Source organism: Lynx canadensis, chromosome D3 (assembly GCF_007474595.2).
Source record: "Lynx canadensis isolate LIC74 chromosome D3, mLynCan4.pri.v2, whole genome shotgun sequence".
NCBI classification, from domain to species: domain Eukaryota; kingdom Metazoa; phylum Chordata; class Mammalia; order Carnivora; family Felidae; genus Lynx; species Lynx canadensis.
The window spans coordinates 41,082,947-41,098,026 of NC_044314.2; the positions used below are offsets into that span (position 1 = coordinate 41,082,947).

The following is a 15,080-nucleotide window of genomic DNA, read 5'->3' on the forward strand; positions in this document are numbered from 1 at the left end:
TCCCAGTTCCCTTGGGAAATCATGCTGAGAGGTCTTTTCTAGCAGCAGTGAAGGGTGAATGGGAGAGTAGCCACGGCAGCTGCGTTTGCTTTTCTCTAGTTCTTTGTAGATAATTGCTTTTAAGTACTTCTGTAGATTGCATACTGTAGGCCTTCTCACAGTGGTAGTGACATATTTCGTACTAGGAGCAAAGCAAAAGGCAGTTTTTTGGTTGTAACTTTTTTCTCTCTCTCCAAGATTATCCTGATGGCAATAATTCAAGTGATTATCTTGTTCAAACAACAACATATCTTCCGGAAAACTTCACATATTCACCATATCTCCCCTGCCCAGAAAAACTGCCTTATATGCGTAAGTGTCATCTAATTTTTGACTTAACTGTTTGCTTGTGTTATAATAAAATAATACAAATCATATGGTTTGAGCACACCATGCTCAGATCATTAACTGTGGGTGCTAATGTTCATGTTATGTAGCATGTTACTTGATATTTCTTTTTTGGACAAAGCATTTTTTTGGGGTGGGAGGGAGATTGAAAAGTTGAAGAAAAAGCTTATCGCTTACCCAGAAGCAACCTCTATTGTGAGTTTGATATGTGTTCTTACAGGTTATTTAAAAAAATTTTTTTACAGAAATAGGTAGACAGTTATAATGTCTCAAAGGTGTTAAGAATTTATATAAATTGTCTTAAGATTACAATTATTTCTAGAATTTGCTTGCTTAATTAAAAAAAATTTTTTAAATATTTATTTTTGAGAGAGAGAGAGAGAGAGAGAGAGCCAGCATGAGTGGGGGAGGGGCAGAGAGAGAGGGAGACAGAATTGGAAGTAGGCTTCAGGCTCTGAGCTGTCAGCACAGAGCCCGATTCAAACTCACCAACCGTGAGATCATGACCTGAGCTAAAGTCGGACTGAGCCACCCAGGCGCCCTTCCTTAATTTTTTTAGAACTATCCACATTGATACATATAGATCTACTTATTTTCCTTAATTACTGTATTGTACATGTTTGAATAAGGGTACTACATTCCATTTACCTTTTTCCCTGCTGATGGAAATTTACATGGTTTCCACTTTTTTGCTATCACAAAGTAGTGTTATTGGGAGCAGTACGGTACAGATTTCTCTGCATGTAGTACATATATGCTTGAGGGTTCATCCCTAGAACTGGAGTTGCTACATAGGCTGGCTTGGTTTTGCACCAAAGGAGCTGTACCAGTTTATTTTTATTTTTATTTTCATTTTTTTCAAGTGCTTATTTATTTTTGAGAGAGAGAGACAGAGAGCACGTGAGCAGAGAAGGGCAGAGAGAGAGGGAGAGAGAGAGAATGCCAAGCAGGCCCTGTGCTGTCAGCACAGAGCCCATTGCGGGGCTCAATCCCACTTACTGTGAGATCATGACCTGAGTCGAAACCAAGAGTCTGATGCTTAACCAGCTGAACCACCCAGGTGCCCTGGAGCTGTACCAGTTTATATCCTCAACATCAAAGCATGAATGTAACTATTTTGATATTGATAGACTTTTAAATTTTTGCTAATGTGATAAAAATATATTTTCTAATTTGTTAGATAAAAAATGACATCTCATTGTTTGGATTTTCACTTTTCTCATTAGTAATGGGTTTGAGTAACTTTTGATGGGTTAGTGAGTGGTTTTGAATTTTCTCTCCTGTGACTCACTCAGTTGTGTGCTTTATTGATTCCATATTGGTTAATTGGGCTTTTGTCCTGATTAATGGAAGTTCTTTACATATATTCCAACAATGACCTATTGTCTGCTGTATGTATTGTATAACAGCTTTTCACAGTCCTTGGCTTGTCTTTTCATTTTGTTTATGGAATCTTCTGTTTTATAGAAGTTTAAAGTTACGATATTTTCGGGCGCCTGGGTGGCGCCGTCGGTTAAAGCGTCCGACTTCAGCCAGGTCACGATCTCGCGGTCCGTGAGTTCGAGCCCCGCGTCAGGCTCTGGGCTGATGGCTCAGAGCCTGGAGCCTGCTTCCGATTCTGTGTCTCCCTCTCTCTCTGCCCCTCCCCCGTTCATGCTCTGTCTCTCTCTGTCCCAAAAATAAATAAACGTTGAAAAAAAAAATTAAAAAAAAAAAAAAAAGTTACGATATTTTCAAGTGTATCAATCGTGTTAAAGTTTTTGCTTTTTCTGTCTCAAGAAAGCTTTCTATATTACTCCCAGGCCGTACAAATACTCTTTTATTTCCTTCTAATAGTTTTACCATTTTGTACTTAACTTTTGTGTATGAGATAGCAACAAAGATGGTGTATTTTAAAAATATGTATTTTTAAAAATACATATTTTTTCAAAATTATGAAAACAGTACATGATCATTAAAAAGCCCACTATAATCACTCAGAAGCTGCAGGGCTATCATTTTGGCATTTTTTTCTTTGTATGTTTCCCCTCCCCCAATTTTAAGCATGCTCTGTACAGATAAGCTTATATGTTGATTTCTATGTAATTAAAAAATTAAATAAATATCCTTTTGAATTGCTTATTTATCCTTGGGTTCTAAAGCACTCAGTATCAAAATGTGTTTTTTATGTCTTTACATAAGTATTCTTTCTTGAAGAAATTGGCCTTTGCCTATCATATTTATAAACTGAAAGTTTATCGTTGGTAAATTATTGAAATTATATATTTACAATCAAGAGTCCCCTTTCAATGTCATCTAAGGCCATGGGTCTCAAATTTGGGGGTGCATCAGAATCAGCTGGATAGTCTTAAAATTCAAGTTGCTGTGCTCCACATTCGGAGTTTCAGACTCCATACATCTTGAGTGGGGTCTGAGAATTTTCATTCCTAACAGGTTCCTGGGTGCTGGTGATCCTTGGGCCACACTTTGAGAGCCACCAATCTACAGTACGTCCTATTCTAGCCACCAGCCTAGAGTAGGCTATATCAGGCCTGAGGAACTTTTGTGATTCTTGGTCCCAACCTCTAAGTGATTTTATTAATCTGACAGGGGGCATGGGTATTTTAAAAAAGATTCTCACTTGACTCGAATCTTCCTGTCTCTTTGCTGTCTTATAATAGAGAATGAAGCTATGATTTTTGTGGCCGTGTATTTGTCATTACTTTGTTATTGTAGCCCTGGTTTTCTAAAAATGAATGTTTTTGTCTGTGCAGTACTGAAACCACTAAGTAATGTTCTGTTGAAATATTGATTACAATAATTTCATTTTCATCATTTGCATATTCAAGGGTTTACAGTCTTAGGAAATCTTTCTGTTCTCGGTTTAGTTGCCATTTTCTTAATTACTGCTTTATGGGTACTAATTAAACTCTGTTTAAAAGCATCTGCCTGCCAGGCCTTCCTACTAGCACTGCTCTCCTCCAGCCCAGAACTTGTAAATGTCCCTGTCGTGGTGCTGGAGAGACTGTCAGGCCTGCTGCGCACTCACTGCCCTGTCACTGAATGTCCCGCTGCTACTGCTCCTTATCACTGCTTCCGTCAGAGTCTTCTTCACAAGAGAGGATCACACTGGTTGGGCGAGCCACCTTTTCACAGAAGGCCTCCTCATGGGCTGCTGGCTTTGGGTCCAGCACCACCCCCATGTCGTAGTTAGAAGATTGGTCATGTACAAATAACTACTTAGAACGGGGCTGTGGGAACAGCCAATATAATGAGGCTTCTTCCAAGAGGGCCTTACTTGAGCCATCCAGGAGAGCCCCTTCACTGAGTCATGTGACCTCTGCAAAATAGAGCCTCACTTCACCTATCTGTAAACTAGGGAGTATTGTATCAACTTCACAGTGTTGCAAGGATAAAAAGAAGTGCAGTGCTTTAAGCTTGATAGACATTAGTTTGATATTCTCTTTCTTCCTCACTGCTTTGATGGAGCTACACATTGTGATGATCAAGGGAATGAGAAACCTGGGAGAAATGGGTGGAGTGAAGGGGTTTTGTACTTAGCTATGTATCCCTATTTTTTTTTTAAGTTCACAGGATTATTTGCCATTGAAAATAGAGAATGGCATACCAAAATACCTAAGTGTAAAATCTTTTTATAATATCGCACAAAATAATTGAATGCAGTATCTCCCTAAATAATAGTTAAACGAAGTCTGTGTAGGGAGAAGATCTACTTTGATGAAAACTGTCCAAGTATGAATGATACTTAATTTTCCTGTAATTTTCACCAAAAGTGAAGTTGAGGCTTAACATTGGTGTGTTTGATTATCTAGCTGTAGCTTCTTTTTTATTTTTCTCTAGTGGAGCAATGGGACTGCCAGCACTGGATTACCATAGAGATAAACTTGTGGCTTTTCCAGTTGGAATTTAGATAAAATGGATTTCATGGATTTCAGCAACATTTTACATTCAGTCAATTATACCATAAAATCTATTTTATAAATTTTTTTTAATGTTTGTTCATTTCTGAGACAGAGAGAGACAGAGCATGAGTGGGGGAGGGGCAGAGAGAGAGGGAGACACAGGATCTGAAGCAGGCTCCAGGCTCTGAGCTGTCAGCACAGAGCCCGATGCGGGCCTTGAACTCAAAGATCATGAGATCATGACCTGAGCCAAAGTCAGATGCTTAACCAACTGAGCCACCTAGGCGCCCCTGTAAAATCTGTTTTAATGTGTGTTATTTATACAATATGAATGACTTCTTTGTCACTGTTAGTATTTATAGATCCTCCAGAGGGCTAATCCATTTTCAGCTTTCTTAAATTTATGTGAGACTCTCCTTGCTAACAAAGTAAAGTAGAAATTTCACTTTTTCCAGACCTAAAAAATAATAAGCGCTTAGCGTGGATGGTTTGATTTTTGTGAGTGAAGCAGAGTGGGGAAAATGTCATTCGTGTACTTTGCATTAAAATGAAGGTAGACTTGCCTGGAGTTTTCCTATCTCTTAATTCTTTGAACAGAATACATTTCCAGTAACTTTCATATATTTTGTCCTTACTGTTTATGGAATATTTCCCTTTATGGTTTAACCTTGGTAATTGCTATAGTTGCTAGACTTAGGAATATAACAAAAGCTATAAGGACTTTTTGAGATGAATTTCAATAACTCAAATGAAAATCAGGAGAAAGGGACAAGATAAGTACACTTCAGAGAAGCTCAAAGAATATGTACTGTGACAAACCATCATGCACATGTGTACTGTAAAAAGAGATGGGAACCATTTTCGAGTAAACCGTGGCTGCACATGTAGTGGCCTTGGGTTGTTCACAGGGGCAGGCAGAGGAGACACGAAGCTGAATGGCCCTGTGTCTAACAGCCAGAGCAGGTAACACGCTCACAGAAAAGCAGCGTCCTCACTATGAATGGGTTATTATGTGATGAAAGGGAACCTATGGTTCATTCGAAAAGGAAAAGGGAGATGTCAGTGAGAGGGGACATTGTAATTGGCTCTTGCAAGATAGTTCACTAGTAGCTGAGATAACAGTGTCAGAGCCTGAAGGGTTCTGTGAGAATGGAGGGTGGTCTGCTGTGACCAGGGTGGGAAGTGAGGCTGGACAGGGAGGGGAGGGGCCTTGAGGGCATGTGGGTTCCAGGAGTCCCTGGGCATCCATGAGATAGGCCTCAGAAGGAGCAGGGCCCTTGAGCATATATGCAAAAGGTTGATTTGTGGCCTGTGTGCCTATCTCTAGGATGAGTGTGCAGTTTTCAAAGGGTCTGGGGCAAAAAAGGATAAAACAAAATGAACAAAGACCACTGCTTTAAGCAGATGAATAGTGTGACTAAGATGGTATTCAGAAAGATTATTCTGATGAGAAGTGGAAAAATGGATGAAAATGGGAAAATACTAGAACCTGGAAGACCAGCAAGGAGCTTTCTGCCTGGGCCAAGAGGAATGACAAGAGCATATGCCGAGGCTGTGGCATTGGAGAGAGGACAAGGCACCAAAAAGAAGCTCTAGGGGTGCCATCGGCTAGATGTGGTGGCCAACCAAGGGATCAGGGCTAATGAGCAAGTTTCTGGCTTGGTGATTGCTAACTGAAACAAGTAATGGAGGATAAACATCACATTTGGAGAATAAGGAAGTTAATGAGGAAGTTAGGCTTGGGCCTTGTTTAAAGCTCAGGAGAGTTAATTTGGGGCCTGAATTTCATCAAAGAGATCTGGGCTAGAAACAGAGGAAGTGAGACGGGAATGCTAAGGGTGGGTCCCTGGAGAATACTGGCACTTGTGGGGGCAACAGGTAGTCAGTAGCAGAAGAGAGAACTGTCAGGGACATGAAGGAGTCAGGGAGCAGTGTCCCAGAGGCTAATGAGGACACAGTTTTGAGGAGAGAATGTTCTGTCTTGTGACATACCTCAAAGCAGATGGAATGAAGACCTGTGACAAGCCATTGAGTGTGGCATAGAGAAAACAGAGGCGACACCAAATGCAGTCTCAGTAGAGGGGTAGGGTAGGGTGCAAAAGACACTGTCCGGAGAAGTGACTTAGAGGGATATAAAAACTTGTTGGTTAAAAAAAAAGTGTGGTGGGAAAGGGAAGTAGAATGGAGGAAGGTATCTGGAGGAGGTGGGGGCAAGGGAAGAACTCTTTAGGAAGATATGGACTTGAGCAAGTTTTGGGGAATTCCAGAGAGACTCTCGAGATGGTAAATATAAGGAAGCAGAAGGGAAGTATCCATGGAGCCAGATTCTGGAGAAGTTTACAGGAAACAGAAGTAGGTTCAAGTCAAGGAATTAGCCTTGGAAAGCAAGAACCTCTTCTCCCCTGAGGCAAGAGTGTATATAGTTCATTGGGAGATGAGGTGGAGAAAGTTAAGGGGGTTCATGCCTATTCAGTGTTCCTGATAAAGTGGGAAGCCATATACATATGAGAGGTTGGCCAGGAAGGCGGGACTCAGTGGTGGGCAGTTCCCGCAAGTGAAATGTGTTCATGTCCAGCTGTGTGGCCACAAACATGATTCAGGGGTGTCTACTGACATAGGAGCTTTGAGAATGGGTCCAGTAACCTTCATTCTAAACAGCTATGCCTCGTGATTTTTAGCCACATGACCAAAATTACTGAGCTGCTTATTAGAAGACCAGATAGACTGGGCAAATGAGGATATAGCAGAGAGAAATTTAAGCCAGAGCTGACTGGCTTTCAATTCTGACACTGCCAGTCCTCCTAGGTAATGGTGATGCTTAAGCTATGAATACAGATCAGAGTTTATAAGGATGATGTACTAAATAAAAAAGAAAGAAAGAAAGAAAGAAAGAAAGAAAGAAAGAAAGAAAGAAAGAAAGAAATAGATATACAGGGGAGGGGAAAGTACCTCCTGGTCAGTAAACAAGGCTGGATATTTGAAGCAATTAAAAATCACAAACTTCAAAGGAGGTGAATTCATGAAAGAAGGAAGTAAGTGTGTGTGTGTGTGTGTGTGTGTTTGTAGAGTGTAGCTGTAAGTCTGCAGAATACTTTCTTTTATCCCCGGCTCCAAGATTGTAGACCTAGGAAAGCAAGCATTTGGCACAGTTTGAAAGGGAGAACACTTTTTCATTTAAGATGAGGGGTAGGGTGGTATTCTAGGGAAGACACTGAAGTACAGTATATGGAAGCTTCTTGGCAATGAAATGGTTCCAGGAAACATTTGAAATCACGGGAGGAGTATATGATATACCATATTTTCTTGACAAGATACATTATAAATTTCATAACAGCTTTTTGGGAACAAGAAAGAAGCAGTACATTAAATGCACACATTGTAGGGTGTGTCCCTGTGTCAGGATGCGAAAACATAAGTCAGTGCATATCTCAGAGTTGAGGAAATACAATAATAGTTGTGGATTATGACACTAAAGGAGATGGTCAGTTTATCAATAGCTGGGGACTAAGAAAACAGTGTGGAAGACGTGATAAAGGCTGCAGGGCTTTCAAGGGGGGACCAAAGGTTCATTGGGTGGTTTATGAGGGAAAGGTGAGGACAAAAAGCAAAGACTGTTAACTGGAGGTTCAGGTAGTCATTCAGAGTAAAGTGAGAGAAAACTATAAGCAAGGGAAGAAATTGGGTGTTAAGAGCTGTGTGTTGTGACCAGGATTAGGAGATGAGAACTTGGGCTGTATGGAGGCTATTATTTGGGTCATTTACGTGTGGGACACCTGTTGCACAAATGGCTTACAGGCATATTTTAGTACCTGGTAGAGCCAACGGGTGGAAATAAAGTAGGAAGGAAGCAGAAAGAGAGGTGAGACAAGATTGGACATGGCCAGCTTTGCCATTCCTATCCATCCATCCATCCATCCATCCATCCATCCATCCATCCATCCATCTATCCAGTGTCCAGGCATTGCACTTGGCATTGGTGATGTGTGGCTAGAAACCACTCTATGTTTAGAATACTTAGATTTGGTCACTTCAGGAATAGTTGAGTAAGAAATCGTCTGTGTAAGTAGGCATAAAATTCCAGAAGTTGAGAAGCCTAAGTAGTTCCCTATTGGGAATAGGCAGTTTCTAGTGTTGGCCTCAAAGGAGGCAGTGGGTGACTGAGGGGGGTGTGATGCCTGATGTAGCCATTTAGCCTTGAGCTGTGTGTGCTCAGGCAGCAGCCCAGGGGGAGTGGGAGAGAATGTGTATCTTAACATAAAAATCCATTTTTTGACTTTGGAGAGGAATTCACCCGATGGGATATTTCTTTGGGAAATTCATGTCTTTCTCAACACTGTCAATCAGATCTTTGGGTTGTGCACATTTGAAACCCTGAGGGCAAAGTGGTGATAAAAATCAGAGTATCCAGAATTAGGCTTTAGATACCAAAAAATAGATATAGGCCCTGAACTCAGTCACAGGAAGCTGTGGATTTTTAGAGAAAGCAACTCTCTGGCTAGAGATAATATGCCTTACATTTTACTTGAAATGTAAGAAAATATAAATATAGGTAATTCATATGCATTGACTATTATTTTAAGAATTATGTTTTGAGGTGCCTGGGTGGCGCAGTCGGTTAAGCGTCCGACTTCAACCAGGTCACGATCTCGCTGTCCGTGAGTTCGAGCCCCGCGTCAGGCTCTGGGCTGATGGCTCGGAGCCTGGAGCCTGTTTCCGATTCTGTGTCTCCCTCTCTCTCTGCCCCTCCCCCGTTCATGCTCTGTCTCTCTCTGTCCCAAAAATAAATAAAAACGTTGAAAAAAAATTAAAAAAAAAAAGAATTATGTTTTAATAGAAAAAGTAATATCCTAAGTCATGTCATGTGATATGTTGTAGTCCACACTACCATGAGCATGTGGTTTGGGCCTGCACACACCTAACGGACCCTAGACCCATTTAGGTTTCCAAACTGGGTGGCATTATCACATGTCTTGCTAATTCAGCATTAGAAAATTATAGTAAATACCATATATAACCAATGATGCAACTAAGTTTTTCTCAACACATAATAGAAGTAGTTTGGCATCAGGCTTTGTTGACAGGACTGATGGGTAGCTTACAACTGACTTTTGTTCTTCCACTTGACCTGACCCTCTCGTGAACTGGCAGCCCCGATTCTATTCAGGCACCGAGTTCTGCTCTTTCCTTTTAACTCCATCCAGTTCCACCTTCCAAATAGTGAAAATCAAGATTTGATAGATTATGTTATTTACACTTGTGTGCTGATTGGTGGCACTGCTGGATAAATTGATTTCAGAGACTATATTTTTGACTTTTTAATTTCTTTTTTATTTTTTTAAAAATGTTTATTTGTTTTGAGAGACAGGGAGAGAAAGCGTGTGTAGGGGTGGGGCAGAGGAGAGGGAGAGAGAGAGAATCCCAAGTAGGCCCCATGCTGCCAATGCAGAGCCCGACATGGGGCTCGATCCCATGAACTGCGAGATCATGACCTCAGTCGAAATCAAGAGTTGGACGCTAAACCGCTTAACCGACTGAGCCACCCAGGCGCCCTGACTTTTTTATTTCTAATTGGGGAGAGAGCATACGTTCTCACTGGAAAAGCTCAGGTTAGCACAGGTGCTGAGTGAAGATTGGGGGTTCTCTGTGGAGTGCAGCGGGTCCTTTTTCTTCAGTTGCCCTTGGCATCTCAACAAGTGAAATAAAGGGGGGCTAGTCTGGCTGATTGCTTACTTTTTTACACGTAGAGAAAGTTTTATCCTCTTCTGGTTTTAAAGCACTGGAATGCTTCTTTGAGTGAAACCTGAAGGGGACATCCAGTATGTAAAGGAGGTGACAGTCACTTCAGTGGGTGCAGTGGTGGGAGGACCCCAAGTCCTCCCTGAGAGATGTTTTTCTATTGAGGATCGTTTGGAAACCATGTCACCAGTAGTTCTTCTGCTTCGTGCCTCTTCCTGGCCATTCTCTGTAATGTTCCTTTTCCCTTCACTTTCTGTGCATGGCATCTTTCCCCTAACACCTTGTGTTGAGAAGTGAGCTGGTGTATTGAATTAAGAATATGCAGATTAGGGGCGCCTGAGTGGCTCAGTCATTTAAGCATCCAACTCTTGATCTCAGCTCAGATCATGATCTCAGCGTTCGTGGGATTGAGCCCCACATTGGGCTCTGTGCTGACAGCATGGAGCTTGCTTGGAATTCTCTCTCTCTCTCTCTCTCTCTCTCTCTCTCTCTCAAATAAATAAGTAAACATTAAAAAAAAAAAGGAATATGCAGATTATGACCCGCTGGATGAGGTTAACACAAGCCATTCACATGGGGTAGGCAGGTAGTCCCTCAGCATCTGAGCTCCCACTTTTGGGGAAATGAAATTCAGGCAGTCATTTTGACTGGAGTTACAGTTTCAGTACACCCACCCACAGGAAACAGAGTCATAGGGTTTAATTACAGATCCCAGAAGCAGGGGGGCTCAGTGAGCTGGGGGAAGGGCAGTCTTCTGTTCCAGGTTGAAGGAGCAGGAGATAGAGAAAGGTAGCCGGCACCTATCACTTATAGGATGGGACAGAGGTCACTTAACTTTTTGGTGGGCTTAACTCTAAGTGATTATTTAAAAGATAAAAAAGCAAAAAAGAAATTTATGGCGGAAATCCTAGACTCAAGTCCTTATCTAAGTGACAGACTCTGGGTGTGAGCAGGGTTATCATAGTGTGAAATGCCTAGGCAGCAACTCAGAAAAACAAAGTTGTTTTTGCAGAAGAACAATAGTTGTTTTTCTCATCACAACTGACCCCGTGATGCCTAGGCATTAATCTTTAGGGATAATCATAGGCACTATCTGAACGGTGGAGGTATTATAAGCCACTGGCAGGGTTTTGATCACCCAGCACATGAAGCACTTAAGCAAAGCAAAAATGCCAGTCAGCAATATCTATAGACAACAATTGGAAATGCTGTTTGTAATGACCCTCTCCATTTGTTGAGGTCCAGCCAAGAAAATAAACCAAAGCCCTTGGATAAGGTTAAGGTAGGTATTTGTTTAAAAACTTGGGTAAGATGATGGAATACATATACCTGTTGGGCTATCTTTTGTAAATGTGTCTGAATGTTTCCAGAATTATTAATATTCATGCAGCAGATGGGCCCTTTACAGCACATATAGCTTCTTCCCTGGCCAGTAGATAATCTAAAACTAAACGGTTATCCAAAACTGTCTGCTGCATCAGGGCTGGGCTTTGGTGTAACAGTCCAGTGTGTTTGGCAGGGTGGCTGACAGGTTGCTGTTTATCTTAATAATTTGTTGTCGTGTGCCTAGTGGGGTGGCAGCTAGCCCAGTCCCAGTGAGGGATAACAGCAGACCTGTGCCCAATATAATGGAGTTGAATACTGTATGCTTTTCACGTGAGGGGGCAGAGATACGGATTGGGGGGTCCTGTTCAGTGATGTGTAAGGGTAGCTCCAGAGAGACTGAAGTACACTGGTAGGAATAGACAGGACTCGTGGGGGCTGGCGCGGAGGCAAATGCATTGGAGGTTGAGGGAAGAAGTGCACATATGGAGAGCCATGTATCTATGACAGCCCCGGGGCATTGGACCCACAGTGGACACTAACTGCTTAATCAGGGAAGCTAAAGTAAGTTGGAAGTCCCTCCTGGATGGTTGGGCATTGAGGCCCAAGGCCACAGGGGTGGTTCTCCTTGGGACAGGGTGTAGATCATAAGCATCCATGTGGTGTCGGTTCCTGGGCAGATACAGAGGATTATAAAAGGCACTGGGGGCTCCTGCCAAGCATCACATAATGTACTGCAAAATGTCCTGCATGAGAGCAGTTGAGCACCATGGACAGAGGTCAGGCAAGCCACAGGGGCGTACAGGGAGAGCCTTTTGCTGGTCAGATGGGGGCAGGATCAATATATCAGCTTCGTAGGCCGCTAACTCGGGAACAGCCTTTGTTGAGCCTGGTAAGATGTCTGGCAATTCTAGCAGCCCTCAAAATAAGCTGTGATTTCTGCCTATTGTATAAAAAATATTTAAGACTGTCAGAAGACTTGAATAGGAGGATTGTCTATTTTGTGTGTCCTAGTGGATAATTAGGGAACTGTATGGGTAATTGTCCCTTCCAGAAGAGAGACAAGCTCTGGGGAGTTGCTGGGTCCCTAGGGCAGAGGCCTTGGCAGCTTCTACTCTCAGAGGTCAGAGTTTGGGAGCCCAGATCCTGGTGCCAGGGCTGGGACATTCCAAGCAGTAATGACATTTGCCTTCAAGGTGGGCCGGTGGTCTCTTGAAGAGCCCACAGTGCCTGAGCAAAGGCTTCCGGCTTGTATTTGAGCTGTCCTGGATTAGGGGCCCGTGATCTCCAGAACCACTCACACAGAGGGACCTTTGGTCATCTAATGAGAGAGTGAGCTGAGTTGAGGTGCCACTCCTCCATGGGGACTGAGAAGGGGCCTGGAAGCCCTAATATCTCCGGGAGCCCTCTGTTGGGTTCCTGGCTGAAGGGGGGAGAGGGGCCATTTGCCTTTACTGGCAAACAAGATTTGGGCTTCAGGAAAATTATCTTTTTCATGTCTAGCTATAGCATTAATGTGGTCTAATGCCTATTTTGCCATATCTAACATTGCTGTGAATTGTAACAGTATGGCCTTATAATTGGGTGGGGGTGCTTTAAGAAGAACTCCTTAGATTCTGGCCCCGAGGGCACCCTCTGGGTTGGAAGTAGCCAAGGGGGTCCGTGGAAGCATGCCCATTAGCCCATCCCAATTTTATATAAGTGGAGGCATGCTTCATCTAGGCTTGTCTACGCGCAGGGAACCCGAGCTGTAATAACTGTGATGGACGGACGGGCCTGGTGCCAAGCCATAGAAACACACATCCGGTGAGGCAGCTTCTTCCTCTCATCTCTGTGGACTCCGGAGGCTTGTGGGGGAGGTCTCTTCCTGAGAGTCTATTCCTGTTTTTGTCTGTATCTCCTGCCCTGGTGGCTCGACGCATTTGGGAGTACTGTCGCTGTGGTGACAAGTCCAGAGGCTCCTCCAGGGTGTCTGTAATAAAATAGGCCCTCAATACCTTGGGTTGTTTTTTTGGTTCAAGTTATAAATTTTGAGGACTTTGGCCAGTCTGGCCAGGGCACGCATCTCAGCCACTGTAACCAACAGTTCAGAGCCAGTTCCAAAGACCTGTAAGAGCCAATTTGCACCCTTGCAGCCGGCCACACCTGTGGCACTAATCTAAAAGAACTCCCTTCCGTGTCCCTGCCACTGTCCTGCCCTGTCCGCTGTCCCTGCCTGGGGAAAGGCGGCAGGGTCCTGCTATTTCCGCTAGCTCACCTTGGCCTGGTGCTGGGACTCTTGCATGTGAGTATTGCAGATTACCTCCAGACCTGACACACAGCAGGGACTTGTTTAGGGACTAGTGGGAAACACACCTACTGCCGACTGGAGCCTGCTGGTGGTCAGCTTTTCAGGGGAGTCTGCCTTTCACTGCATCGACAATTTAGGGTGGGGATTTGTGAACAGTACGCAGCGGTGCAAAAACAGTGCCACAGACTGCAAGCAAGCAGTGGGTTCCTTCCCAGGGAGACTGAGTGGTCTGGGAGAGGAGTTAGTAAGCCATTTGTAGCTCCAGGGCATTGTATGGGGGTACACACTGCACCCACAATCCCATCATTATCACCGGTTGTGTTGAGAAGCAGAACTGGTATATTGAATTAAGAATACCCAGATGCCACCCACATGGGGCAGGCAGGCGCTCCCTCAGCATCTGAGCTCCCACTTTGGGGAAATGAAACCCAGGGAGTCATTTTGACTGGAGTTACAGTTTCAGCACACCCACACAAAGGAAGTCGAGTCACAAGATTTAATTACTTCCAGATCCCAGAAGCAAGGGGGCTCGGTGAGCTGGGGGAAGGGCAGTCCTCTGTTCCAGGTTGAATGAGCAGGAGAGAGAGCAACTATCACTTACAGGGTGGTTGGGGCAGAGGTCACTTAACTTTTTGGTGGGCTTAACTCTAAGTGATTATTTTAAAAGGTGCCCTGGGGAAAAGCAAAGGAGGAAGTGATGGCAGGAATCCTAAAGTTGCATTCTTATCTCAATGGTGAGACTCTGGGTGTGAGTATGGTTATCATACTTTGAAATGCCGAGGCAGCAGCTCAGAAAAAAGAGTTGTTTGTCTCATCGCACCCCACCCCACTAATTTTGTGCCTCTTCTTCCTCTCCTCTTTCGGATCACGCTTTTACTGTTCCCAGTGGTGGCCATCCTATCTTGGAGGCCTGTCCCTTACCATCCGTCCCCCCTCACCCCCCAAATAGTACTGTTGCTGTGACCACTGGCATGACAACTTCATGCCACTGGATTGTCTTTGGCCTTCAGCCAGTATGAGATTAAGATTTCAGAGGAAAGAGCAGCAAGCACATAGGAAGGCAGCTGAGGGCCTCTGAGGACGGTGCGTTGGGGGGCAGGCAGAAGGGAGGTTGGACTCTGGATGCCTCATGCATTAGAGATGGTTAAGTGGTGGGCACCGGAGGCCCCGCCCATTGAGGAGAGAGACGTAAGACTTGCCTCTTCGTTTGCCAGTGCGTGTGTGTTTGAGATGAAAACGCAACAGCAAATGAGACTGGAGGACCCTGCTGACAGTAATGATGATTACAGCTGTTAAAGCAGTCAAGCTGGAAAAAAGGCCAAAAAAATTGGTTTAACAGTGCATATAGAATACCAGCCTCAGTTACTCATATGAACTGCCTATTATTTATAATGACTATCATTTTAGCAATCATGCATACCATTAAGTGCATCAGATTTATT

At 43.6% G+C, this 15,080-nt stretch overlaps 1 protein-coding gene across 3 annotated transcripts in view; it reads left to right on the forward strand.

The window, feature by feature from the left end:
* The window catches only part of B4GALT6 (beta-1,4-galactosyltransferase 6), a 68,217-nt gene that overhangs the window by 31,021 nt on the left and 22,116 nt on the right, over positions 1 to 15,080 (forward strand). For 2 of the 3 annotated variants that reach the window (XM_030336621.1, XM_032595392.1), the window contains one exon: positions 238 to 351. In XM_030336621.1, the coding sequence (XP_030192481.1) occupies positions 238 to 351 (114 nt within the window). Of the gene's footprint in view, positions 1 to 237; positions 352 to 11,090; positions 11,308 to 15,080 lie in introns of those variants that run through there. The other variant, XM_032595393.1, reaches the window with a different exon arrangement.